We start from the raw sequence: 26,884 nt of genomic DNA, 5'->3' as shown, positions 1-26,884 counted from the left end.
GGTGGGTGGGAGGGAGATACGTCCGAAGGAGGAGGTTAGCCGGCGCCTGGTATGTGGCGCCTCCACTGGCGTAGGAATCATTCAATCGGTCTTTTTTACCGTTGAGCTTCACCTCCTCAATTCCCCTTCTAAAAAGCCACCGATAAGTTCTACACCTATGCGAATTGTATCAAAACCAATAAATGCTTGATACTTATGTATTTATTCTTGATCGTACGACGACTCGTTATGATCTGGTCTTTTCCCGTCAATGACATCCAGAAACCCCTCACCTCCGCGTCGTCTACAGGAATTCCATTGGCCACCTGCGTCGGAGTTTTAATTAATCGAGGGAGGTTAATTAGTTTTTTTTGGGTGGCGATTAGAGGGCTCTGGGAATTTGGAATTGATAGGAAGTTTTTCGCCACCGATTTTTAAAGATATCACGATAACCGTGGGGTATTCAGAGAAGTTCAGAGGAACTTTTTTTTAGGATTTTTAATTCTCTAGAAAAAAGTTCCTCTTAATTTCTTCCTCAAGTGGATGGCTCCGGAGATATTCATGAAATTCCTCGGACTTTCGTTTCCCAATTTCTCCAACCCTCAAGATTTTCTCTCCCCGTTTTCCTTCAATATCTCGAAAACCGTTATGCCTATCTAAAAACGTCAGAAATTCTCTCAACTAGCTAATTCAATTCTGGACAAAAAATTCCTCGACCATTTTTCTGTAAGCCCTCTGCATCCGCAGATACCCAAAATAATTTCGACACCCTGCCGATTCCTCATTTCTCATATCGCTATTTCTCTATACCATTCCGCGGAATTGATGCAGTGTTAAACAAAATTAATTAACCATTGAGTGAATTCATTCTCGTGATAAGACACACTTGCCCCTAGGGTTGAGATTGGATGATGATTTCTTAGGAATCCATGGATTCCAAAAAGCTGGTCAACATTAGCCTCAAGTTTACTTCGCGAACGGACGTCCTTGCGCCTGTTGGTAACACACACATACCACAAAACACTTATTCGCGGGGCGGGAGGGGGTGGGGTGGTAGGGGGGTAACCCTCATCGTCTCCATCCGTACACCGATGACGTAATCGTCACGATAGCCCGCAATCTTGGCGCCGTGTTAAACTCGTAATATCTATTTTTATCACATGGAAGGCATCGTGCAAGTAAAATTCCTTTTTTTTATTTTTATTTTCCCCCCCACAAATTTGTCATTAACATCTGCACACGCTTACCCAACCCCCTGTCCCACGGCCAACCCCTTCAACATCCAGTGGAAGCAACAACTGCCGATCCCCTCCAGTTTTAGTTTATTCCGTTGCAGTTTTTCATTTCGAGGCGGGATATCTTGGGAATTATCGAATTTGAAGGAATAAGTGAGAAGGGATTTTTTGAAGGAAATTTTGGAATCTGAATTTTGTCTCCCGACGGTTTTTTGGTAATTCAAAGCATTTTGGAGATATTTGGGAGAGACGGGTGGGTAGTTTTGAGGAGGTAATTGAGATTGTGATAACCGATTTGCGAGTTTTAATGGCGATTATCTCGTGAATTACGAATTTTTAGGGCATAAGTGATAAGAGATTATTCGTGGAGAATTTCAAGATTTAAATTTCATCTTCTGGTAGTTTTTTGAAAATACGAAGGGTTTCGGAAATATTTGAAAAAGACTCTTGCCCGTTCCGTCTCCAGAGTGGCAAATTAGAACGAATAAAACTTCAATTTCACCAAACCCCGATTTTCCAACGAAACCATCAACCCCTCCAAAAAACCTCAAGATCCCTTTTTTCCCAAAAATTCAATGATCTTCAAAAAACTCCTCTGCCATTTCCCCGTGAAATCAAGCCCTCTCCCCAAAAATCCACAAAACCGTAAAATTCCCCTTCACTCTCTCAATTGATTCCAGTCCCGTCCATTCCTAAATTCTTAGAGTCAAAAAAAAAATTGAAAAAACCGAAAATAAGAAAAATATATACAACCCCTCCCTCCCGCCCCCCCACATGACAAAATAAAAACTGTGGAACTAGTGGAAATCTTTCTGGTCTGAAAAAAGAAATTCTCGTCGCATGATCGATTTTGTCGATTCCCTCTCCCGATGTAATGATGATGATAATAATCACAAGTAAGGCATGTAGTTGTTAAAAAATCTATGTATGTGTTGTACATATGTGTGAAGTGATGCCCCAGCCGTATGCAATTTGCGTGATCCCCGGTGTAGGTTGTTAGGGCCGCCGCCACTCTCGGTCGAGCATTATAATTTTCGCGGCGAGACGAGCAGTTTTTCTACGCAAACTCAACGACGAATATGATGAGGAGGTTGAGGGGGGGGAAGGTGGTTTTGGTTCGAGGGGGGAGGGTTTAAAAAAAAAGAGAAATTTCTGTGGCAGGCGCACACGCTGCGGCAAGGATGAAAACGATGAGATGATTGCTGGAGTCTTGATGACGGTGGTAGAACGGGTCTTGGTCTTGGGGAGTTTGCAATGTCGGCACTGGCTCCCTCGTTTATTTACATGGATATACTACCTTTTTTTTTCATATACTTTTTTCCACATTTTTTCGACGGGTTTTTACCGGTTTTGCACAGTTTTTCGAATTGTCTGGTGATTTTTCCGGGGATCAAGCGATTTTTTTTTGTTATTTATGAGAGATTTTCGGGGGTGGTGCAAGGAATTTTAGTTTTCAATTTTTAATGGATTTTTTGGGGATTGAATACAAAGGGAATGTATCGTGCGCGTGAATTTTTTGGATGAGAAATGGATTTCTCCGGAATTTGAATGGAATTCTCATTTTTCTAATATTTTGAGATCAAAAACTGGGAAATTCACCCGAAATTTCGTCTATAAATTACGAAATTATGTAATAAATAATCATAAATAACAAAAATGATGACCGACTCCTGAATTTTTCAATAAAAAAATCCCGCAAAAATGTTAAATCCAAAATTCCGTGAAAAATGCCAGTGTATCAATCATAACCAGATAATTCATCCAGCAAATGATTTTCGCTGATAATCAATCAATTACGTACTGCCGATAATTGCCGCGGTGCTGATATTAATGAAAATTATTTTTTATTCCAGAGCACAACGAGGACAAGAAGGAATGGTGTACATTGGCCTATTGGGAGCTAGGGGGTAGAGTGGGAAGACTTTATCCAGTTGAAGCATCAACGATAAGTGTCTTCGATTCACTCCACGATGGTGATGGACTCTGTCTTGCGAGCCTCGCCCAGAATCACGGATCATCACCAGCAGTTCGAAGGACACGACAGAAAATTGGCCTAGGTAAACCGAATATTGCGTGCCACAAATCCCTCATTCATCCTCGAGCTAAATATGCAAATGATACCTGTCCCCTTCGTACCCCCGGATCTCTGGCATCTTATCTCCCTGCTCACCTCTCTCTTTTTTTTAATCTCTCGTTGGCTTCCTCTTATTTTTTTTTTACAAATGTCTTCAACAGATTTTTTTCAATTCTCCTTTGTCCATTTTTATATTTTCCCTTCTTTATATTTTCGTGTTTCTCTCATTTATTTATATATTTATATATTTCTCTCATTCAATAATTACTTATCACCATTAATTATAATTTTTATTAAATTGTTTTTAAATTCTAATGAATTCCAATAAATTCCAATAGATTCCAATAAATTCCAATGAATTCCAATTAGTTCAATCAATTCAGTAATGAAAAAGTGAAGAGTAAAAAGCGGAATATCTCTCGATTCAAGGGAAATACTGAAATTTCCATTAAAACGTCTTTTGTGGAGTGAAATGAGACCTACAAAAAAGGTTCTAATAAAAATTTCAACATTTCTGTTCGATCCAGAGATATTTGTGGAAATTACTTACTTTTGATATTTTTGGGAATTTTAATCGGTTTTAACGACTTTTTTGATGATAATATTGATTCCAGGTGTGATGCTGAGCCAAGAATCAGATGGTGTGTGGGCGTACAACAGGTCTGACACTCCAATATTCGTAAATTCACCAACTCTGGATGATCCAGAGTCTCGTACACTGCTGGTGTATCGTGTACCCCCTGGATTCTGCCTCAACATCTTCGACAGATCAAAGAGGCAAAATGTACGTTTGTCGTACGGTGATTCATTGAATTCGACTGGTCCAGTCGATTCTAATTCCGTGCGAATAAGTTTTGCCAAGGGATGGGGCCCAAAGTACTCGAGACAAGAGGTGACATCGTGTCCCTGCTGGCTAGAAGTCCTACTAGCTCCCTGCAGGTGATCAACGAATTGTTTATTGTTATGACTATTGTCTGGTAATGAATTGTGACAAATACCAACGCCATACGTGCCTTCCCTATCCCCCATCACCCCCCAGACTCAATGGAGATAAATTCTCGTGAATGATTCATTGAAAATCATGGAGAACTGGTGGAGAACAGGAGATCATCAAATTCCTCACGTGACACATCGTTAAATATCTATCGAGCCAATGGGTTTAGAGGAATATGTCTGGGGAATAAAATGTTGGTCATTAAATTTACTGGAAAAAATGTCCTTTCAACTTCACCTCTAGACCCACTCATTACTGAGATAATGCCATTCGTTATTTATCGTTTGGAGTTTAAAATTCTGAACAAGTGGTAATACGATGACTGTTTGTTTTTAATATATCTCATGAGCCTGAGGATTTAGATAAATATGGAAGAGGAAGTTTTTGTGGATCATTGAATTATCTTGAAAAAAGTTATATGACTTTTTTTTGGGAAATTTATTGTTAACGAGTTATCCTCTCTTCTTCACCAATTCATCAGACAGAATTTTCAGTGTGAAGCTATGCAGCGTCACGTGTGCAGACGTTGTCAGTCAGCCTCATGCCTTCAGCATTTCAATGACGAAATGATTGTTTTTTTTATTGTTATATAAAAAATTGAAAAGATAAAAATACAATAATGTCGAATCCACAAATAATACCACAATGGATGGAGAATTGACTGCTCGAATAAGCTTGATACCTCATTGTTCTAGCTTTTTCTTATTTTTATTTCAATTGAATTATTGTGTCGTCTATATTTTCAATGACTAAACACAATTGATTTATTTCTTCGTTTAAGATAAAATTTTTAATTTCTTCTAACACAAAGTGAAGTGAAGAGGTACTTTCTTTTTGTTATTTTATAAAATACAAATGATAAAACGCACGATTTATTGACGATTAAATGTATAAAAATTATAGCCGTGCGATTATTTTAATTTATTAAGAATTTTGTAGTACACGAAATTAATATTCGTTTGTAAATAAATTTTATTTATACGTAGATCAATAAAACGCGAAGAATAAAGTGATTATGGAGTGATTGGAGCCTTTTTTTTTGCTGTGGAGAATGTCGAAGTGAGTTTTTATTATTATTTTTTTAATTGTGAATGTAATTTCGAGGGAGAGATGGATTGAACGAGAGATGAGTTATTTTATTCTGCGAATATCTCGATAAGAAGTGGCTCGAAGAAAAATTGTGACAACACCTTTTTTGTGGGGATTTTCACGAGCTACAAAAAATGCTTCTGACACTTTTATCTAAATCCCATTGTTTTCGAGATATGGCTGGTAGATCTGTAAGTTCCTCTCGTTTTCTTCACTCTCTTTTCATTTTTGTTACGTATTATTGTATAACATACGTGGCATGTATGTTTTCACGCTTCCGATACGAGAATTCATGAGAAACGTCTGGCCGAAGAGTTGCGTCATTGCTATGATAATTAATAGCGATATGTAATTGATGAAGTTGTTCCTAGAGAAAATGGAGAGGAGTGAATTTTCCAAGGCCTTTGGTGGCTTCGAAGTTTAGGCTCAGGACCACTCGCTTTTCTCGAGTATCAATAAAATTTATCCATAAATCTAAAATACAATTGACAAGTCATGAACGAGAGGAGGTGAAACTAAAGGTTTTGCGCTGTTAACTTGCCCGACGAATGGGAAATTATTGAATAAATAAAAGACTGTAAATACAGACGCGTTATGATCGTGTAAAAATAGGATCGCGAAAGAAACACAAAGAGAGTCTATAGAAAGCTAGAAGTTGCCTCTGTGAAACACTGTGCCTTTTATATTAAACGAAAAACCGATAAAAAAAAGCCATTGAAATAATTTTTAAACAAACCGAGACCATCGAATTTGCGACGCAACGATTGATCGTACGTTGGATTTTTAAATGATTGCCCATTGCGAAGAGGAATTTATCCTCTTTCTCTCAAAATTCGCCTCCGTCCTGTTGTCAATATTCAGTGAATAAAAAAATTATTGAAATCCAACGAATTGCAATGATGGATTTCCTATTTACCGAATGCCTTGATTTTTTATACTTGCCAAATGTGTCACGAGTCATTGCGATAAACCACAACTTCGTCGAAACACGAGACAATTGACTATTTGAATTGTCATTTATAAATAACAAAGTGGAGCAAATTGAAAAATAATAACATTAATCACGCCACAAAAAATTTATAAACAAAATTCTCGCTGACAAAACAATTAACGAGTTCATTGATTATATCTGTACATAAAGGGCTATACTCGATTGTATATTAAACATTTTATTAACACTAATAATAGATATTAATAATATTATAACGAATGATTACCACTGTCTGATGCAATAAAGTGTTTTCAGAATGTAAATCAATTATTGTAATGAGTTTTTATTATCGATATTATGGATTTTTAACCTTTCTTTATTGTGAGAATTTTTCAAACCGTCGAGAGTCCACCGCGCATGCGCCGCGTGTTTCTAGCGTTTGCAAAATGGCGGCCGGTTTTTTGGCGATTGTCGCGTCGTTCCGGGTATTTTCGGAGAAAACTGAGGTAAAATCATTAAAATCATTACTACAAACGCTTCAATTAGTTCGTTAAAGACTCTAGCAATGTTTTGATATAAAAATAACCCCGAAATTCGGGATATTACGAGTGCTGGGGGATAATTTCCCTTGTTAACACTTGGGCCGAATGGCGGACGGTGTTTTCACTCTCCGAACCATTTTCAGAGGAAAATAAAACTGCATCTCGTAATAAATGACTAATAGTTGAACAATTCATGATAAATGACAATGAACAAAGGTTCTAGTGTTGTTGGATTATTATTCTGACAATAGCTGAACTAATAGTTGAACAATTCATGATAAAGGACAATGAACAAAGGCTTTTGTGTTGGATTATTATTTTGGCAAAATTGGTGGTAAAATCCCACATGAGATGGCGTTTGTCATGCCGTTCTTGCAAATTGACGAGTGCTTTGATGGTTTTGGACATAAATTGCTGATTGAACTGGATTTTGGAATTGACTAAATACTAATTAATTAATTAAGTGTTAATAAAAGTGTGGGGAGGGAAAGTGTCAGCGGTTTTTAGTGAGTGAAAAGTGTTAAAGTGAGTGTTACAATTTCTTTGTTGTCGGTTCGTTGCACAATGCACAAGATGGCAGCTTGTGTTTCTGGTGAGACTTGAGTTCAAACGACAAAAGTGACTAGTGAATAGTGTTTTATCCGGTTCCTGAGAAAACATCTCCGGGGAGTCAGGTGCTGCTTTTGGAGGTGAATCCTTATCACCCAACACCGGTGAGTCATTATTATTCTTTTTTATTTATAAGAAAATCTTTCAACGTATTCATACACGCGTAATAAGTGCCCAATTGCGATATGATTTATCAGGAAATCGACAATTTTATTCTAGTGATTAGGGTTTTATTATTACGAATTTTATTAGAAACCGAATATTTCGATAATATCATGCGTCACGGCTTTACAAGAATTTGGTATGAGTCAATGTTTGGGTCTTTAGAGGCACCAAAACATTGTATCGAAAATAGACGATGAGTGGACAAAAGAGGCACTTCAGACTCTTTTCAAATGGAATAATCATTTTTTTGAAGAGACAAGAGAGTTAATTTATTTTTTGACAAGTCCAGACTGGACTTTATCTATTCCTGAGCTGTGAATCTTTTGAAAAATGTCTGAAGCATTCGCTTCGTCCATCTACTAATTGATCCCTAAGTACTTTGATGATTGCAATGAAGAATCAGCAGTTGAACTTATTTGCGACGATTTTCGATTGCTGTCCTCGGTTTCTAGAGGAGCTGTTTTTTTTTCTTCGTAATCAGGTTTTCGTGGCAGGGGGTAACATGAGTGTTAGGGCAGCTCCGGCTAAATTAGAAAAAAGTCTCATATTCGATGAATAAATCACAATTAATAAAGCTAATTAGTAAAACAAGACAAGTGAAATTTTTCAGTTTCGATAAATATCGATTAATCTAGAAAACTATCGATTTTAGAAGAAAACATCAGACGACCTTTTATGTGGGAAATTTAATTAGCTACAAAAAAGGTCCCTATGGTTGTCCCCTAAAATCAATGATTTTCGAGATTAATGGATAATTATGGAAAACATTGTATTTCACTTGTTTGTAATTGAGATTTTTGGGATTATTTTACGTACACAAGACGATTCCTGCGACCAGAATAATTGGTACTTCACAGCTGATATCTAATAACATTCCAAATGCCAAATTACTGGCAATGGCACCGACTCTGCCGAAGCAAGTCATCATGCAAATGGCAAGTGCCCCAACGTACGTTGGAAAAATGTCAACTGTTACACTTCCGATAACTATATTAGCTGCTGATACCGTCAGGGAGTAGATGCAGGCCACTATGAGAATCTGTGTTGATGTCTTCGTGAAGTATATTGTCAAACCGGACACTCCGGCGATTATAGTCAGGGTAACTGCAGCGATTAAAGACATTCATTCAAATTAGTCCCATAATTATGTGGATATCTCCTAAAATACTGGGTCTACACGAGGAGTCAGGGGACCTTTTTTTGTAGAGAATTCAATTTACTACAAAAATGATTCACACGATTTTTTTCTCTGCCCAGTAGTTACCGAGATATTCACAAAATAATGGAGGAATTATTTTTTCGTCATTATTTTTTCACGTCCAAAAACTCCTCTTCGAGTTCTTTAATTTAAATGAAAAATTGGGGATTGATTGGGGATGGGGGAGGGATGGGGGTTAATTACCTGGGAGTGTACGTCGCCCCACGCGATCCGCAAAAAATCCCGAGATAATATTCCCCAGGAGGCAGACAGCATTGACTATTAGAGTGTTGATAAAAACATTTTCATCGATAACAATTTCCTCACAATTCTGCAATTCTGGTTTTATCGTATCGTTTCTTGCAACCAATTGGCAGACACTGACTGATGGTGTGTCTGGATGGGATCGATAGAAATTCTCAAATCGATTGAACAATTCTGGGAGCCACAGGCCCAGTCCGTAATACCTGTCGATGAATTTTCATTGAAGAAAAAAAAATCCTCTCGTTTTTTATTTCTATATTTTCCTTACCCACACATGTTTGTGAAGTAAATAGTCCAGCAGAGAATGGCGTAGGTAGATAGCGGAGGTGTTGATAGTGCCTGGATCTGCATCCAGGCATTTTTCAAAAGCCTCATGATGACTAGAAGTGTTGAGGATGAATCTGCACTCAATTCGTCATCGAAACGTACATTTTTGGTTTGGATCTCCTCCGATGATGCCCAGAGCTCTGTCACCTGGTGATGAAATCTTTGAGTAGGTTTTGTGGATTGGTTTGAGGAGATACTCACGGGGTAATCTGACTTGTCCTTTCCTGTGTTGATGGAGAACATTTGTCTCATGATCTCTAGGGCTTCTCGATTTATTCCTCTCGCTAGGAGAAATTTTGGGCTTTCCGGGTAGTTTATGAGGATCAAACCCATCAGCAGAGTTGGGAGACCCATGAGGGCGAGAAATAGCTGCCAGGAATTGTAGGCAAATCCTAGGATGTGGAGGTTTAGCTTCAAGGGAATTATCAGCCAGGCTAGACCTTTTTTTCCCCCCAGAAAAACAAATCGTTCATATTTGTTCGTTAGGTTTGCGGAATTATTCCGAGAATGAATTGTTTGAGAAGAAAATTTGACTAGAATGTTTTTGTCGGCAATTTAATTGTCTTGAAAAAATGTTATTTTACTTTCTCTTTTAAATCCACTCGTTGATGAGATAATTGTGGAGTTGTGGGTGGACTTATTTGAGGGGAATTTGGGGATTTGATGTACCTGGTAGTAATAGCCAGGCGAGGGTCCAGAAAAATCCCACGTAGCAAATACTCTTGACCCGGTGTTTCGAGGAGTGAAATTCTCCGAGATAAGTGTAAATTAGTGAGCCTGGTGCGCCGATCCTTTTAATGAAAAAAGACCCCAATCAAACAATTGTGTTAATCAACGGATATGATAAATGCACTCACGTGAAACCGTTGATTGCCCTGAAGGCAACGAGAACGTGAAACGTTTGGGAAAAACTTGATATTAATGTTACGATGCTGTCAATTATCAGAGTCCATACGAGAATTTTTTTTCGGCCATAAGCATCGGCGGAGACTCCCCAGAAGACTGAACTCAGAACTCCACCTTGAATTTCGATTTTGATGAGTTTTCATGAAATATCTCAGAATTCGAGGAAAATATCGATATTTTTGTGATAACCTTTTTTGTAATTCTTACTTAACGCTACAAAAAAGGTTTTGACCAAAATTTCGGTATCTCTCGGCGATTTTGAGATATTTACTGAAAACTGGTCAACAGTGGAAATCGGTTCATGAGCGATTCGTTTTTCGTTATTTTTTCAATTTCTAATGAAGGAATATTTCAGTACCCGAGCAAAATATCGATATTTTTGTAGTTATCTTTTTGGCAGGTCTTACTTAACTTTACAAAAAAGATTTTTACGAAAATTTCGATATCTGCCCACGATTTGGAGATATTCATTGAAAATTGGGGAGAACGGGGAAAATTAAAAGGAATTGAGGGTAAATTTTACCAATGAGGAAGGCGACGTTGAGAAAACCTTTCTGCTCTGACGATAGTTTGAGATCGCATTCGGCTGAAGGTAGAATATAAGCATTGACTCCATTCTGAAATGCAACACTCAGGAACATCATTCCACAAACGAGAACGAAACCATAATGAAATCTTCCATATCCACAAAGTTTTATCGCCGTCTCGTAGTCGGTTTTCTGGTCTCGCGATTTCGATTTCTCCTCTGTAGATTGAGAAAGAAAAAAATAACAATTTTTTTGTTCTCGTCGAGACGATTGAATTTTCGAAGACGAGGAAATATCGAGCATTATTTTCCATTTTCTCTTCTCTATTGTTGGAGTTATTGTTCATTAAATTGTGGAGTGCACTCTAATTGAATAACAATTGGTCCGATTGTTCCGCAAATTCACTGTCATCTCTGATGTTGAAGCTTCATCAAGGTCTCGATTTTTTGTTTTTTTTTTCATTTATTATTCTATTAGGGAGATCGGTCTCGCGGGTTTATGAAAAATTCAGAGTTGAACACGTGTTTCGATTTAATCGAACTGTATTTTTACGCGATGGGTAGTAATTATTGTTCTTGCCCCTTCATTTTTAATTGATAATAAAATTTTCTCGTTTGTTGACAACTAATTTATTAATCAGGGGATTATTGTCATTTCATTTTCGATTTGTCGATAAATAATTATTGATTCTTAGGCAAAATATCGAGATCTTTTTAAATCTATCGTTTCATTTTGAAAATCGATAATTAATGTTTTAAAAATTGATTATTTTGTTGATCCGCACTGATTTTTTTTTTATTGACAATTGAATCGTAAACGTTCTAAGAGAATTAAAGGTGATAATCATTTTTAAGACAAAAAAGCCGAGGAATTATTAAATGAATGGATAAACTCACCAACAGTAAAAATAGATACATCCCTCGAGCAATCACTGACCATTTTATCAGTCAATGTGTCTCAATGGCAAGTAGAAACTGAAGTGATAGTAATGAAGGAGTTGATCCCACCTGCTGCACGTTGAATTGAATTTTGTAAATGGATCATGCGCAGGCTCTTGTCATTCTGCACGCAATCCTCGAGATTGTCCTCCAATCCCCTCTGGAGGATCTGTTACATCCGATTATTTCATACGACAAATCCTCACCAAAAATAAAATTCATTTAACAATTCTACGTGTAATTGCTCTGGTACACGATGAATCGTACGTGAAATTTTTTTAATGAAAAAATTTCAGGACAATCCTTTTGTGTTTAACTATTTTGATTTTTCACGATCATCAGGTGACATAAGTCTTGGTAATAAATTCGTGGAATTGGTATCAATTTTTCTGCTGGGTTGAATTTATCTTGAGGATTAATCGGCTTTTTTGAGTTTAGTGGAAATGATTTTTTGGTAGTGATGGTTCCGCCTGTCGATTCACCAGAGTTAAACTAAAAATAAGAGTAGGGTCTGTTGAATTAATAAAGGTGTGACGACCAATCGATTCTACAGGCTTTGACCTACGAATTGCTGATCAAATTGATGTAACAATCAGCATTGTGTCGTTGGGACGTTTGAATTGGTATCGACAGACCTGAATTCAGTATTTACCTTTGTACTCCCTCTGTAATTTTGTGTCGTGAATGTTCAAACGTGGAAATAGATCACGTGGAATGATATTTTCAATTGTGAGAATATCACTGGCTGAATTGAGAAATAATATTAATTTTCTTAATTAAATATTCACTTTTATTTACTCGTAGGTAGTGAATTCGTTTGGGGGAAGTCATTTTATTTGTGGGGCAATTAAAAATGGGGGAAATTGAGAGATTGGATTAATTAGAGGCACGTTATTTGGCGGATTCGTCTAGATTCTAGACTCTAGAATCATCTTTAATAATTTAAACAGGCTCTCGTTTTACGAGAATATCGGTATTGCGATCAGGTACAAGACATCATACAATTGTTCCATCGATTCTCAGATTATTCACGTACGATGCTCCATCCACTCGACAATTCCGTAATTAAACGATAACTGTACAATTATACATGAGATTACAAGCGAAATAATTTGTAAATTATCTGCATTTCGTACTGATAATTCATATTATATTAATAATTAATTACTACTGATTGGTAATTGATGTTGGTTGGAATTGTCAGTGGAAATTATCCCGATTTTCCTAATGAACAATTACGTGCACTGATAATTATCGATAATAATTTAGCTTCCGTCATTATTCAAAGTTCCCTCAGTAATTTTCTCGTTTATCTTTTGTTCTTTTTTTTGTTTTTATCAAAATAAATTAACTAGTAATATTAATTTTGGGTTTATGATGCATTCACTGCTGGCCCCAATCGGCTGTGCTTTAGTGAACCGAATGGAGTTACATTTCGAATCTCTGGCTCTAGGCTGTTGACGTAGATGTCGGTTGTTAATTCGTGATTGTCGACTTCTTTGTCGGATTTTGCGTACTTTACTCCTTCGTCTATTTCCTTTCTTATTTCTGCTTCCATCGTCTGGAAAATTGATTAATTGATCGATTGATTCTCAATAAAGATCTTGAGGAATGATTCAAATTCAGTAAATATCGATTGATCCACAGAATATCGATTTTAGGAGAAAATATAAAGAGACGTATTTTGTCGGCAATTGAGTTCTTGACAAATAAAATCTTTTGATGTTTTCTCGTTGAATCGATATTTTTGGAGATGAAGAGGTAATTAGAATTTTGAATTTAATTTTTTTTAATTAGAAAAATTGCAGTAGTACCTTTAATTCATCGGCAGTGACGAGATTGGCATTGAGAATTTTCTCTTTGAAACTAGTGAGTGGATCACGAGTCTGTCGTACCTCCTGGATTTCCTCTCTTGTTCTGTAACTTGTGCCAGGATCAGACATACTGTGTCCACTGTATCTGTAGGTGACGGTTTCCATAACTAGAGGACCTTTTCCAGATCTGCAATAATTCAGGGCAAATCTTGTCGCTTCTCTGACAGCTAGCACATCCATACCATCGACCTAGACCCAATGGTTCATTAATTAATGAATAATTATCTGGGGAATGAGTTGGGGGGGATAAAAATGAATTTACCCAGATTCCTGGAACGTAATCTCCTCGTGTATAATACTCTGTACTCGCTGCAGCTCGGTCGGCACTTGTACCCATACCATATCCATTATTTTCACATACAAATATTGTTGGAACGTCCCAGAGTTTACTCATATTGTACACCTCGAATATCTGCCCCTGATTTGCTGCACCATCTCCATAAAGTGCCAGACAAACTCCACCGTCTTTTTTGTATTTGTGAGCAAAGCCTATTCCTGCACCCAGTGGCACCTAATTATCATATAATCAATGAATGAATTAATTGTTGATTGATTAATTAATAATTATAACTGTAGAAAATTTGATGGGAACCATTCAATTGGGAATTTCGTGATTATTTCAAGTGATTGATTTTTTTTTTTTTTGGAGAAATTGGAGCGGTTGACGAACCTGGGCTCCAACGATTCCATTTCCTCCGTAGAAATTTCTCGCATACATGTGCATAGAGCCACCTTTTCCTCTGGCATTTCCACTCTGTCGTCCAGTTAATTCGGATAGAACTCCAACTGGGGGAATTCCCATGAGATAGGTCCATCCGTGGGCTCTGTAGGCTGTGATTACAGAGTCCTGGGGCTTCAGGGCTGCTACCATGCCTACTGCACAAGCTTCCTGAGAGATAATTGTTCTATTAAATCCAAGATTTTATAATTCGTGTCTATTCCACGCTGATAAGTCGATTTCGTGTAATTCTCTTCACGTCTCATTAAATCAATAATTGTTTTTGAATTTTTATCGATTCTTTTGGGCTCATTATTCTCTAGGGGATAATCATATGTGGAATCAATCATTTTAGAAAAAAGATTAGATTATAATAAATAAATTCACCTGTCCTGAGTACAGATGACAGAATCCTCGGATGATTTTCTCTTTATAGAGATTGCCAGCGGCTGTTTCCATTCGCCTAATCGTGTGCAATTTTTTGTAGAGCTCGAGTGCCTCCTCCCGGGTGCAGGACACCTGGGTGGAGGGACCAGAGTCTAATTTGTGGAGTCTGTAGGGCTTCGTCTCGAAGGAGGCCTCGGTAGCGTATCCATTTTTGCCACTCGAAAATGCAGAAAAAACCTTGGGGATTATTAAAAAATTATCATTAACTATCAGTAGGTGTTCTTTATCTCGATGGGTGCCAGTACAATGCAATTACTTAAGCATGTGATGTGATTTGCACAATTATTATTTATTAATTATGCAATTGTGAAATGGATAAAGATTTCTTTCAGTTAATGTCAGACTTTTCATGTAGATATGAAAGACTATTGTTTGTGCGGAAAATATAGTTGCATAATTAATAGAGTAATTGATCTTATTGCGTATGTCACTTGTTGGAATAAATATTGGTCTTTTAAACAAATGGTTTCACTACGTCGAGGCATATTTACCTCTTTCCATGTGGCGTACTAGTAGTGTCCAAGTGCAATTGACAAATTGCAATCGACAGTACCCCATGAAAAAAATAAATGGATAAAAACAAATGTTGAGTTTTTGAATGTCACAGATATCAGTAGCAAGTGCCTTGACGAAGGTCACCCATAGAGACATTATGACCATTGTCAATTAGTTTTTTTTTTCGTTATTGTTGAATAATTATTTTACTCACGTTACGTCGTGATGCCTCTTGGCCAATTTTTCTCATGCAATTTGCCATCATTTTTGGGGCTATTGAATGACGTTGGAAGGTGGTAAGATTTTTCGTTGGCCAATGGCACGAGGAAATGTAGGTTACGAGATAATTTCTGGGTTTGTGATTCTGGGGAATGACGTGGGAAGTTGGCGCTGTTGTTTTTTTTTTTTGGCTAGGGAATTTATTCACGCGGTTTTTTACATCAGATTTGAAAAGTTCTAGAGAATTTAAAACTGGTAAATAGAAGAAGAAAGAATACGAAAGAGGAATTATTCTCTGGGATTGTTTTTATTCTCTGGGGGAAATTCAATAAAGGATAGATTAGGGATAAATAGATACGCGTATGGAAAAGTTATTTCAACAAATATTTTGTTTTATTTTATGACTCGTGTATCAAAAATGCAGTCTGCCAAATGAATTATACAAATACAACCTCAATTGTACAGTCACAGTAACTCGAAGTATAATACGCATATAAAAATGAAACGCCTTCGTATAATATGGAATTTTCAAAATGCCGTGTAGACAGTATTATTTTATAAAATGTTATTTCGTCAGTTATCATTTTTGTTCATTTCTTTTGTTTTCTTTTTTTTTTTTTTTGTCGAGCGGTTTCGTTACCGATCCACAGACTCGTGCACTTGTTTTAATGTTTTTTAATCACTGATCTAGCTCGCGATAAGCACTGAGAGGTGGGGGTAGAGTCGTGGTAGCAAAAAAAAAGAAAATACTGAGAGATTAGAATTAATTCGTATTTTGTGGGTGAATTTTTTCACTGGGTCATCCATTCTGCTTTGAATCGTGAACACCATTCTCTAGGGCTTTAAGTGGCTTTATCGATTCGACGTCATTCAATTGTTGGACATCCAGTTGTTGGATTTGCTGACGTTTCTTCTCCTTTTTCGATTTCCAAGTGTCTTTTCTGTTGGACGAGAAAGATTTTTGAGTAAATAGAATTGGAATCTTGTTGGGCCGATATTTGAGGATCCAGTGGGTTTAGGGAAAAATTCGATAAGACCTTTTTTTAGGGAAATTTCATTGGCTAGAAAAAAGGTTATTTGTGGTTTTACGATAAATTCACGGGGTTTCGAGGTATGTAGGAAATCGTGGTTCAACTCACTTTCCAAATAATTCACCATCTCGAATTGTTTCGGGTAATTTTTTATCTAATGTCTCGGGTAGCATCATTGATGCCATTCCACCTAGAAGTGCGCTTGTACCGAAGATAACTAGGGGAAAGGGCGTCCAGATAAGTGCCTGAAATTAATTAATTATTAAAATTTAATGGAGGCTGTGAGAAAAAAAAATTCAGAAATAGGGGAAAATTGCGTAGTCTGACGAATTATTCTGGGAAATAATGATGAATCTTTCGGAATTCTTCCACTGAGTATTCACTCATCCCTAAAATATGCGTAACATTTATTCTTTTAATTGTTTAACGAGATATTTTCGGGCTTGGACGAACCGTTAACTCTTGAGGTTGCATGATTGGTTTTAAATTCTCCAATTGAAGGTCGTCGGTTCATCGTCCAATTAAAATTTATTAAAGAAATTCGGTGATAATGAATTTCACTCACCAAATGATTGATGTAAGGTGCAATGATCCCACCAATTCTAGCGAAAGTAGAGCAAGCGCCAAGGCCAACGTTACGAACAACTGTTGGAAATTGCTCAGCGGTGAATATATAAATTGCACCGTACGATGAAGTTATCGCTAATTTGCCGATCATTGCTAGTGTAACGATAGCTGTCGTATTGTCTGAAAATAAAAAATGAAATTAATCCCCTTAAATTCCAAAGAATCCACCAACAATAGGACAATGGGTAACTCGACTGTTCTTATCACTTTTCCAAGAAGATATCTATCGATCTATTGCAGATATCGAAATTTTTAATGAATACTTTTTTGTGGAGTGAAATGAGAGGTACAAAAAAGTATCAGACAAAAATTTCACTATTTGTGGTAGATTTTGAGATATTTGATGGTAATTTAGGGAGTAATGGAATAGTTAGGGCTTGGAGATGATGAGTTTGATGTGGCAATTTGATAATGCTGACGATTTGAGCTGGTGTTATCGGATTACCTTGTGGCACAGCCATTGTCAGTAGAAGTGCAACGCCAGATACAATCATGCAACCACACAGAATAATTTTTCGGCCCCAACGATCCAGGGTGAAGATGAGAAATGTGTACGCTGGCACTTCGACCAGACCCAGGACCACAAAATTGATGTAATCGTTGCCACCGAGGTTAGAGGCATTCCAGGAGAGACCGTAATACGTTCCACTGTTCACCAGCCTTAATTATCAAATAATTGATGATTAAAAATCAATGATTAATCCATGAAATGATAAAAGTATATCAGTGCATTGACAAAATTATTATTTCTTGAGGAAATTAAACATTTTTCCGGTATTTTTCCTCTAATCTGGTGAAGAGTTTCACGAAAAATCTTCTTTTAATAGTAATAATAGCAATAATAATAGGAATAATAACAATAATTGTTTATTCTAATTTCGTTGATGATTCAGATGAAATTTTCAGTAATAATTTTGAATAATCGATAAAGCTTCTCAGAATTTTTCATTTGACGTAATCACATGGCGTTATCAATTGGCATGTGACGGTTGGTTGATAGATCATGTATTCCGGATACAATGCACTTATATATTTTTATTTGTGAAAGCTGTTTGGGGGAAGAATGATGAATTACCAGTTGAAGAAAAGTAGAATGCTTTTTCGTCTGAGATTTGGGTAACGGAAGAGATCGAAGAGAGATGCTTGTTCGCATGATAATTTCGACTCAATTGAGTCATTGAGGAGACAGTCTATCGTATCACGAGGTATTTCCATTCCATTCTCTTTGGAGGCTTTATGGAGGAGGTCCTTAGCCTCTTCGACTTTTCCTTTAGTCAGCAGCCATCGGGCTGACTCTGGGATAAACCTTTGGTGGTAAAATAAATGATTGATGAAGATTTTGAATTTTATCGTTTGGGGTAATTGTTCTGGATATTACTTACCACCAGTAAAATAAAAATGCAAAACTGGGAATAGTCAGGGCTATTTGCAATTTTCTCCAATCGGTGATGAAGTAGGCGAATCCACCGGTCATGATGTAGCCGGTGGTGAAGAATAGTTGACATCCAACACCAGCAACGAGACGTTTCTTTGGTCCAACCATCTCGAGTGCTGGTACCACGTGGAAGGAAAATAGTTGTTTATTTTTTGAAATGATGACAATTCGTGTTGTTGTCTTGGATTTTGGATAATGACGATTGTCTTACCGATTACATAGGCTACTAGGAAAACACCGCTCGTTGTTGAGCCGACAATCAGTCTGAAGATGACGTAGGATATGTACTCTGGTGCAACTGCTACGAGAATACCACCTACCAGTTGAATGACTAAGGACAGGAAGAAAATTGGTCTACGTCCAAATTTATCGGACAAACAACCGAATACCATTGAGCCAAGCATCACTCCTACCATGAACAATGAGTTCCCCATTGCTGTCAGCCAGGCTTTATCACATACCAAGTTCCACTGGAATAATTATTGTTTATCATTAAAACAAATTAATACCACGCGCGGAGGTTTAAAAGTTGATCTAGGTCTTTCATGACTTTTTCTTAGATAACTCGGAATCTGAGGGAGATAGAGTGATTTTTTTGAGAATCTTTTTTGTAGCTCTCATTACACTCCATAAAAAAGGTTCCCACAGGAATTACGATATCTCTCGTGGATTCCGAGATATTTTCCAGAAATACAACCCCTGTGGAAATTCGGGAAATCTTAAGTTTTTCGGGAGTAGAAACATGAGAATTTCTTTAATTACATTGAATTATTGTAGTTTCCGTGGAATTTCGAATTTGAAAAGAATTGTTTTAGCTATTAAATTATTTAACAACAATGTAATAAGCAATTCTCCATTTCCTCTCAAGTATTCGCGCATCTTTTGTTCGTATATTTCAACCCAACAATTTTACCGGTTTCTTTCATTCATTTTCTGTTTTTATTCACATACACAACGCGTAACTGGACATAATTACGACTATGGTAATAACATACATTGGTCGTTGTTGTACTCTTGTAGATGCTGGTGTCGTAGACAAATTCACGACAGGTCGTGGGTACCGTTGTTCTTGTTACGTCATTCGTATCATTATTATCATCATTACCGTAAAGTCTCGTTACGTTATCACGTATGAAACACGTTAATATTTTTTGTGTTTTGGGATCCCACTCGTAACTCGCGTTTAGGGCTTCGGGACTCATGTAAAATGTAGCATTTTCTGAAAATTCATGTGGCAGTAAACATCTAAAATCAAATAAAATCAAGAGAACTGAGTTAATTCCATAAATTTAGTGATTTAAACAGTAAATAAATTGAGGTAGAGCAGATTGGCCAGTGGTATTTTGTGGATCTGCAAAATTATTCAAGATAAATTTCATTACAATTTTTCTTGGGGTATTCTTTGGAGTTTTTTTTTTATTGATACTGACCTGTGGGGGTTGTAAGCTCCGAGGAAACCACCGGCTAGCTTGTGAAAAGCACATATTATTGCTGGTAGACACAGGAGGAGATATATTTTCCTCTGATATCTTCCAAACTCTCCCATTCGTAATATTACATCGTCGTACGCCATTATCACTTAATTCTACTTCCTTTTCCTATTGTTGGTAAAAAAAATACTTGTACAATTTGTCGATCCACTTTTGAGTTCACTTCTTCCTCCTGCAATTAACAGATTAAAGTAAAAATAAGTTATGAAAAATTCACGTAAACTCGATCAATTTATTGGTATCAAAAATGTCCTTGAGCACTTTTATTTATCGGTGATTGAGCAGGTATAAATTGCCGGTTCCTCATTTAAAAGTTCAAGGAAATAACTTTCGACAGGAATTGAATGAAAAAGAGGGAGAGAGAAGAATCAAGTCTAGTCGATTCAAGTGAACTATCAAAAAAATCAATAATCACGGGGAGAAAAAAAAGGTGAAAGTTTAATCGATAGACTAATCGGCGTGTGATGGGAGTGAAATTAATAAAATAGTCCAGCGAGATAATTGGAAATTTTGATTTTTGGAGGTTGATTTGAGGGGAAAATGTGGAGTTGGTGAAAAAAAAAAATTCGTACGCTGAGTTGTTACTCTCCCGAGGTTTTCGAGCAAACTGACACTGGGGTACAAACATAGTGCATTAGTCGGCGCCGGACCGGCTTTTCTTCATGGGCGCTGTGATTCGCGGGTTGAAGGGGGACAGAAGGAGTACCCCGGGGTGTGTGTGGCAACACGAAAGGCACGAGGGGATTCTCCTTCTATTCACTCTTCTGTCGAATTTCCCTTCCCCGTCTCGGTATCAACCGATCCACGAGATATCAAATGATTGATTATCGAGGACATGGGTGTAGCGTCTCAGTACTGGTAATGTCGGGGTCGTGGGTTCAAATCCCGATGTACACTCATTTTTTATCATTCTTTTTTTTTCGTAATTTTTTTGAAATTTTAGATGGTTTAGATGAGGTTTATTTTGAGTGGAGCTTTTGGATTAAATCAGATATTAGATTTTGTTTTTGGTGGAATCAAATGAATTCAGGTCTTTGCCTTTCTTTCGAAATTGTCTTTTGAATAGGTTTGGCTAAGGCTGGCGTTGGGTACAGCTTTTCGATTGAGACTAATCAAATTTTGGAGTTTTAGATCAGATCTGGTTTGAGTACTATTTCAGTATTAAATCAGAACTCTGAATTTTTGGTCGAATAATTCAGTCGAATTAGTAATTTCAATGGTTTCAGCTCATATTAGTTTTAACTATCTTTTTCGCATTAAATCATAATTCAGATTTTTTTTATCAATTCGGTTTATATTATTTCCTCAAATTTGTAATTTTAATAGTTTTAGCTCAGATCTATCTTTATCTTTAGCTCAGATTATCTTTGGGTGTAGCTAAATGAGATCCTTTTTTTTTCTGTTGATGAAGTGGCTTATGCTGGGGGATACATCAGCGGTTCGTATGCTAGGTAAAAATGACTAAATGTGTGCTACTGCCTAGCGTGGGTAAACTCTGAGTTGGTAGTGGTGTATCGATGGGGCAACGTGCAACTAATCGAGTTGCGCTACGTGGCCAAGCACCACTGATCCCAGCAATCCAGTACGAGCCTTGGTGGTACTCCTTTTTTTTTCCTTTTCATCTCAAAATATTTTTCACTCCCTGAGTATTTATCATTACTACTCATTTGTATCAAAATGAAGTTTAGGGCTTGGGGTTTTTAATTCCTCGGGTTCTTTAGGATCGTTGGCATATAAAAATTCCTGCACTCCAGGAGTTTAGCTTGGGGATTTGTTTTTTTTTTTTTCTCTTTGAGAATAAGTCGACGAAGAATTGCGGTGGGAGGATGAGGTGAATGCTGGGATTGTCCAGGGTATAGGGGTATAAGTCCAGAACGAATTTGAGGATTAGGTTTTGATTGAGGATAGATGAGGGAGGGATTTTGGAGAATTTATCGGGGGGTTGAAGAATAATTTTTCTTGTCATTGTTAATGTTATTTTTTCTCTCTCATATTAATGTCGATAGATTATCCTTTCACTCGCGTTGATGCTCACTGAATTATCACGTAATTATCTCTGTCATCTTTTATCCTTTTTAGAATTTCCCTACAGAATTTGCAACTCGGTGCGAGTCTATTTGTAGAATTGTCCCACCAGGGAATAACCCAGAGCCGAGAGAAATTTCTGCAGTAGCACTGAGCTATATAAGTTACTCCTCTCAACTCAGGGTTGAAAAATCTCTGGTGACTGGTTTCTCAGACTCATCCAGAGTGTTTTTGCGAAAAAATAAAAAGGGTTAAATTGAGTAGGAAAAAAAAAAAAGGAGAAACGGCACCTTCAACATTGTGCGAGGCTCTCTCGTTTGACTTTTAAACGATGGATGGTAGAAAAAAAATTTTAAAAAAAAGTGGGAGGAGTGAGTGAGAGACGGGTTGACTCGCTTTGGCCGCGACAACGGCCTCAGACAGAATGAGCGAAAACCCGTCCTTGCCTTATTGCCATGCTAAGGGCGCTTGCTTCATTACTATCTTTACTAAACATTCTAGAGGGATAAAAACAGAATTCTTTGAAAAAATTGGACATTTTTTGGAGTTGTTTTTTTTTTTGATTTTTTTATTTTTTTTCAACTCCAGACTAGTCATACACTGGGATTGCACGCAGACGCTGTGGCGATAGAACCCCGCCTTTACTTGCACTGAATTTTTCCTTCTTTCATCCTCAACCTTGATGGAAATCCAGTGGCAAATTACAAATTATTATCGAAGGGGTTTGCTACCATGGAAATATCCACGACGGGTTTTTGTGTAACTTCGGTAACCACTTATTATGATTATTATAGTGAGGATACGGGTATGAGAATAATCAGGGGAGACGGTTGAATTGTCGATGTGGCGCCGGCTTGATTTTATTTTTTGAGGAGTCATTTTTTTATTGGTGATTAGCACTGGAAGTGGAGAATATTGATTTTTCAAATATTTCTGGCGTGGTGGGAGATTTTTTTTTTTGTGTAATTTTCCGCAGGTCGTGGGTGAATATGAGGGGGGAATTGGAAAATTGACGCGGTTTGGTCGCGTTGCCAGACGGCGGTTTTTTTCAAAATGTTTTTTTGATTTGTTAGTCGCAGTTAATCGAGTGAAGTCAGTCACGCGGAGAATTGACACTTTTTGAACCACATTGTTGATATTTCGTTCAGAGCTTTTTAGGATCTACCCTAGTCTGGAAAAATCAATGAAAATGGTTGACAAAAATCGCCGTCTGGTCAGGAGTAAAATGAATTTTCTCATTTTTCTTTTTCTCGGGTGAGGTTTCATAGGAATTGTGAATAGCCGAAAGAGTAACTAAATTACTTTCTAATTCATTTTTAACATGAAAAATTTTCAAACAACTTTATTATTAGGTATATTGATGGAAGAGGAATGAAAATATTTTAGGAGTTGGAGAAATTAATTAATCAATTAATTAATATTGGTATGGAATTGTTTTTTTTTGGGGGGGAAAATTGAATTTTCGATTTTTTTTCCCTCTGATGAGGATTTTCTTTGGTACTTAGGCGAATGGTGGAGGGGATAGAAAGGCCATTGGATTTCTAATCACTTTTTAATGAGAAAAATTTTCAAACAGCACAATTATGAGATAGTCATGAAAAATGAATATAAATATTTAAGAAGATTGAAATCAATTGATGAATATTGACATGGAATTATCTTTTCTGGTAAAATTTGTGGTTGTGTGAAAATTAATTGGGAAAAGATGGAAATAATTGGGGTGGAAATGGTATTGAATGTCGGCTTGCCGGTATTGCCGGCCGGTTGAGCATTAGCAGCTAAAACGAGATGTACAAGTTGGTTTCGAACTCGATTCCCCACAAATGATCGTACGATGCCCAATGCTTAGAACCAATACGAATGCGTGAGAAATTCCCCTCTACCTTCAGTATCACACGCGTCCACTTGGTCAAATATACCCCGGGTTTTCACATTCTCAGCGACATTCCACTGACAATTTTTCATTCATCCCCATGAATTATTCACACAACCACGTGCTCATACCATTCTACACTACAATTTTAACAACTAGTCGTTATTTTTAGATTGAAACTCACCCACATTTGATATCAACTGGCGGTCAAGTGTCGGTTCTGGGGATAAATGAAAAATAAATAGCGGTGGGTAATTTGTTGACCCCCAAATTCTTCTTTCTTTCTTTTTTTAAATGTTTTTTGTGCAATTATTCGGTATTTTACGGACGTGTAAGTTCACTTGTCGGAGGGGAGAAACGCAATGACGAAAACTCAATGTCTATGGGGCATGCGCAGAGGACGGACGCGGTCCCCTTTTTTTTTTCTCTCTTTTTGGAGTTTGATAAAAAATATTGGATGGGGAGGTTTTTTTGAATAGAAAGGAATCGCGCAGAATCTAATTCGTCCTTTGGCTTGAGGGAAGAAAGGGGGGGGGGGGTAACACGTGATTGGCGCAATAAAGAGAGAGAATGATGGGAATATTTAGGAGATTTAATTCTTACACGTGGTTCGTAATTTCGGGTGAATGGGTCAATTGAAATTAGGTGATGATTTCGAGACTTGAATGGGGATAATTTTTTTTTTTTTTTGTTACGGAGCTCTTGCGGTAATTGAATTTATTCTGAATTGAACGACGAATTAATGCGGGGATTATTTTCGAGGAAAAAGCTATCTATATTTTTCCCTTGATTATTCAATGTAGATTGATTGAGATTTATCTTATCTTTTTATGAAGCCTCAATTCTTTCTTTTTTTTTTTGCGAATAAAAATTGGAGGAGCGGTGTTTTGGGATTAGACAGTTTTACGTGAGATTTATTGATCAATTGTTATTGATTAGTTAGTTAGTTCTGGTTGATTCTTGTGATTTTATTTAATGATATAATAATTAGATTGGTATTAATTATTATAATCAGCTGTTAGGGACGTTTGGTAATTGGAGAATGCGGATTTAGGGAAAAATGGGTAATTGAATTTGTTTATGCCTGAGAGTAGGTGATAAATGGTAATATTTATTGGGGATCTGGGGATGAGTAATTTGCATTTGTCTCCTGAATTTTAAGTTTCGTTATCTTTCCATCGGTATCGTCTAGACATTATTAATGGGATTTGGTACGGTGATGCACGTACGGTAATATTTGAGCTGATGTATGACCCTGGAAATGTATGCAAACCCTGATCTAAATAAACTATTCATCAAATGTTTAATTAGTGTTCAAATATCGTCAGGAATGGAAAAAAAAATTCGATGCATCCGATAGCTCAGACTTGAAAAAAAAATTTTATTTTTCTTCCTTGATACCATTTTTATAGTTTAACGTATCGCAATTAAAATAATTTATCGATCAATCGTACAATTTGCCATTTTTTCTCATTAAAAAAGTGTAGAAAATCGCGGGACTAATTAACTCTCCTCAGCTCATTAATAAACTCAGAATAATTTATAGTTTTGTGTGATGAATAACAAATCTCTGGAGTCCACGCGACATGATGATATTTTTCTCGCACTACGAGGGATAAAAAAACGTAAATGATAACAAGAGATGATCTAATTTTAATCCGCATTCAGATTTCGCTGAATACCACAGAATCCAAAAGAGATGCGAAAATATCGTTGGGACATAAATTGTGTATTATTTCACGGGCTACAAAAAATTCCTCTACGAAATCTCTCTATCTCCACTAATTCCCCAGATATCGAGCGAAAACGGGAGAAAAATAGGATCGTGCTATTATAATTTGCAATTAAAATTGAATAACTAATGAACTTGCCTCAATGTTTTGACAATTGACGCACCCCGATGGGATTTTATCGATGTAGATCAACCGGTTGCACACATTTCTGTGATATTATGTGTTAATTTAAAATGTCACATTTTTGATGGATTTGAAATTGGATTTTTTTTTTGAAAAATTTAAACTGATCTTTTGATCGAAAATATCGCGGGTTTTGACAGTGACCTTTTGCGTCACAGGAAGCCGATCATTGATACTAGCCACTGGGTCACCATTGGTATGACAACGTGGACAGTGGACCAATGTATCGTGTGTTGAAACAATTTTTATACTAGTACGTATTCGCAAAAGGACAATGAGCAATAGTGCGCGCACGCGCGTATCTGTTTACTTGGCGTGTTATTTTATTCAATGTGTGCAAGAGCATACCAGAGTGTGTAATCAAGGACGTGTGAGTGGCATTTACCCATTGGTAAAGAGATAAAAAAAAAAGGGATTCGAGTTTATTTATGGATTTTTATTCGCGTCAATGGGACGTTAATGATGGGATATAAATAGATTCTCAGTAAAAAGACGGTTTTAGGGGAATAATGTCAGTGAATTATTGCATTGCATCGGTGGGTGAGATTTTTTTATTTAAAAAAATCATCCATGAGATTTGTTATTCATCGGGGGTAATTCTATTTATTTATTTACTCGATTTATTTATTCAGTTATATCGTCTCAGGCTTTTACTTTTTTTATTTTGTAATTACCCCGTAATTATATGGCGTGAAATTGATTGATTAGAAAAAATAGTAATTATCCATAGTGAAAAAATCATCCCTTATTTTAGGTATTCGTTCTATTTGCCCTTTCACTTTATCTCTCGTTTCACATCCATTTTATTTTCGAACACAATAAAATGATCCTGCTGTCAAAAAAGCATGGAAGTTGTCATGACAGCCGAAGGATGCGTTCTTATGGGAAATTTCATGAGATGGGGTGTGGGATGGTAGATGGCAGTACAAAAAATGGCGCAATGCCGCTGTTTGTAC

The 26,884-nt window shown here is 36.8% G+C and overlaps 5 protein-coding genes across 14 annotated transcripts in view; 2 read left to right on the top strand and 3 right to left on the bottom strand.

Moving 5' to 3' along the window:
* The window catches only part of Dad (Daughters against dpp), a 21,441-nt gene extending 15,179 nt beyond the window's left edge, over positions 1-6,262 (top strand). For all 5 annotated transcript variants that reach the window (XM_011308333.1, XM_011308332.1, XM_011308334.1 and 2 more), the window contains exons 5-6: positions 3,068-3,271; positions 3,903-6,262. In XM_011308333.1, the coding sequence (XP_011306635.1) occupies positions 3,068-3,271; positions 3,903-4,231 (533 nt within the window). In that variant the 3' untranslated portion in view covers positions 4,232-6,262. The remainder of the gene's footprint in view (positions 1-3,067; positions 3,272-3,902) is intronic.
* Positions 6,263-6,754: 492 nt separating this feature from the next.
* Positions 6,755-26,884, top strand: part of Dap160 (dynamin associated protein 160) — a 32,751-nt gene continuing 12,621 nt past the window's right edge. Inside the window, exon 1 of the mRNA XM_011308290.1 lies at positions 6,755-7,557. The gene's annotated coding sequence lies outside the window, so the exon portion shown is untranslated. The remainder of the gene's footprint in view (positions 7,558-26,884) is intronic.
* Positions 7,643-11,817, bottom strand: LOC105268600 (synaptic vesicle glycoprotein 2C). 2 transcript variants are annotated; one of them, XM_011308281.1, is made up of 10 exons: positions 11,737-11,817; positions 10,837-11,058; positions 10,265-10,427; positions 10,077-10,198; positions 9,609-9,847; positions 9,349-9,554; positions 9,021-9,283; positions 8,572-8,722; positions 8,435-8,482; positions 7,643-8,142 (listed from the first exon to the last, which is right to left on the bottom strand). In XM_011308281.1, the coding sequence occupies exons 1-9, from the start codon at positions 11,777-11,779 to the stop codon at positions 8,470-8,472; spliced, it is 1,422 nt and encodes a 473-aa protein (XP_011306583.1). In that variant the 5' UTR covers positions 11,780-11,817; the 3' UTR covers positions 7,643-8,142; positions 8,435-8,469. The 2 variants fall into 2 exon arrangements, with proteins under 2 accessions (XP_011306583.1, XP_011306582.1); XM_011308280.1 differs by having other exon boundaries at positions 8,435-8,722.
* Positions 12,673-15,667, bottom strand: LOC105268601 (probable pyruvate dehydrogenase E1 component subunit alpha, mitochondrial). 2 transcript variants are annotated; one of them, XM_011308283.1, is made up of 7 exons: positions 15,527-15,667; positions 15,309-15,326; positions 14,758-14,994; positions 14,323-14,541; positions 13,915-14,163; positions 13,593-13,841; positions 12,673-13,339 (listed from the first exon to the last, which is right to left on the bottom strand). In XM_011308283.1, exons 1-7 carry the CDS (start codon positions 15,575-15,577, stop codon positions 13,151-13,153), a joined length of 1,212 nt encoding a protein of 403 aa, XP_011306585.1. In that variant the 5' UTR covers positions 15,578-15,667; the 3' UTR covers positions 12,673-13,150. The 2 variants fall into 2 exon arrangements, with proteins under 2 accessions (XP_011306585.1, XP_011306586.1); XM_011308284.1 differs by lacking the exon at positions 15,309-15,326.
* On the bottom strand, positions 16,121-26,158 carry LOC105268602 (organic cation transporter protein). Of its 4 annotated transcripts, none has more exons than XM_011308286.1 (10): positions 25,884-26,158; positions 20,055-20,286; positions 19,620-19,869; positions 18,836-19,094; positions 18,572-18,740; positions 18,265-18,495; positions 17,635-17,849; positions 17,128-17,309; positions 16,671-16,807; positions 16,121-16,472 (listed from the first exon to the last, which is right to left on the bottom strand). In XM_011308286.1, the coding sequence occupies exons 2-10, from the start codon at positions 20,195-20,197 to the stop codon at positions 16,331-16,333; spliced, it is 1,728 nt and encodes a 575-aa protein (XP_011306588.1). In that variant the 5' UTR covers positions 20,198-20,286; positions 25,884-26,158; the 3' UTR covers positions 16,121-16,330. The 4 variants fall into 4 exon arrangements, with proteins under 4 accessions (XP_011306588.1, XP_011306590.1, XP_011306587.1 ...); XM_011308288.1 differs by lacking the exon at positions 25,884-26,158 and adding an exon at positions 24,201-24,356; XM_011308285.1 differs by lacking the exon at positions 25,884-26,158 and adding an exon at positions 20,687-20,733.

This window comes from Fopius arisanus, unplaced genomic scaffold (genome assembly GCF_000806365.1).
Source record: "Fopius arisanus strain USDA-PBARC FA_bdor unplaced genomic scaffold, ASM80636v1 scaffold00059, whole genome shotgun sequence".
Taxonomy (NCBI): domain Eukaryota; kingdom Metazoa; phylum Arthropoda; class Insecta; order Hymenoptera; family Braconidae; genus Fopius; species Fopius arisanus.
This window is presented reverse-complemented; position numbering and strand designations above follow the sequence as displayed.

What these genes read in the sequence shown, in the direction of transcription:
- LOC105268600 (XM_011308280.1), bottom strand. Translation starts at nt 11,779, where the DNA reads ATGGTCAGTGATTGCTCGAGGGATGTATCTATTTTTACTGTTG. An exon ending in CAACGTCGCCTTCCTCATTG is followed by an intron (nt 10,428 to 10,836) that starts GTAAAATTTACC and finishes TCGAAATTCAAG; the next exon opens with GTGGAGTTCTGAGTTCAGTC. An exon ending in AGGACAAGTCAGATTACCCC is followed by an intron (nt 9,555 to 9,608) that starts GTGAGTATCTCC and finishes TTTCATCACCAG; the next exon opens with GTGACAGAGCTCTGGGCATC.
- LOC105268601 (XM_011308283.1), bottom strand. Translation starts at nt 15,577, where the DNA reads ATGATGGCAAATTGCATGAGAAAAATTGGCCAAGAGGCATCACGACGT. An exon ending in GTCATCTGTACTCAGGACAG is followed by an intron (nt 14,542 to 14,757) that starts GTGAATTTATTT and finishes ATTATCTCTCAG; the next exon opens with GAAGCTTGTGCAGTAGGCAT. An exon ending in ATGGAATCGTTGGAGCCCAG is followed by an intron (nt 14,164 to 14,322) that starts GTTCGTCAACCG and finishes TATGATAATTAG; the next exon opens with GTGCCACTGGGTGCAGGAAT.
- LOC105268602 (XM_011308286.1), bottom strand. Translation starts at nt 20,197, where the DNA reads ATGGCGTACGACGATGTAATATTACGAATGGGAGAGTTTGGAAGATAT. An exon ending in AGAGTACAACAACGACCAAT is followed by an intron (nt 19,095 to 19,619) that starts GTATGTTATTAC and finishes TAATTATTCCAG; the next exon opens with TGGAACTTGGTATGTGATAA. An exon ending in CCTAGTAGCCTATGTAATCG is followed by an intron (nt 18,741 to 18,835) that starts GTAAGACAATCG and finishes ACGTGGTACCAG; the next exon opens with CACTCGAGATGGTTGGACCA.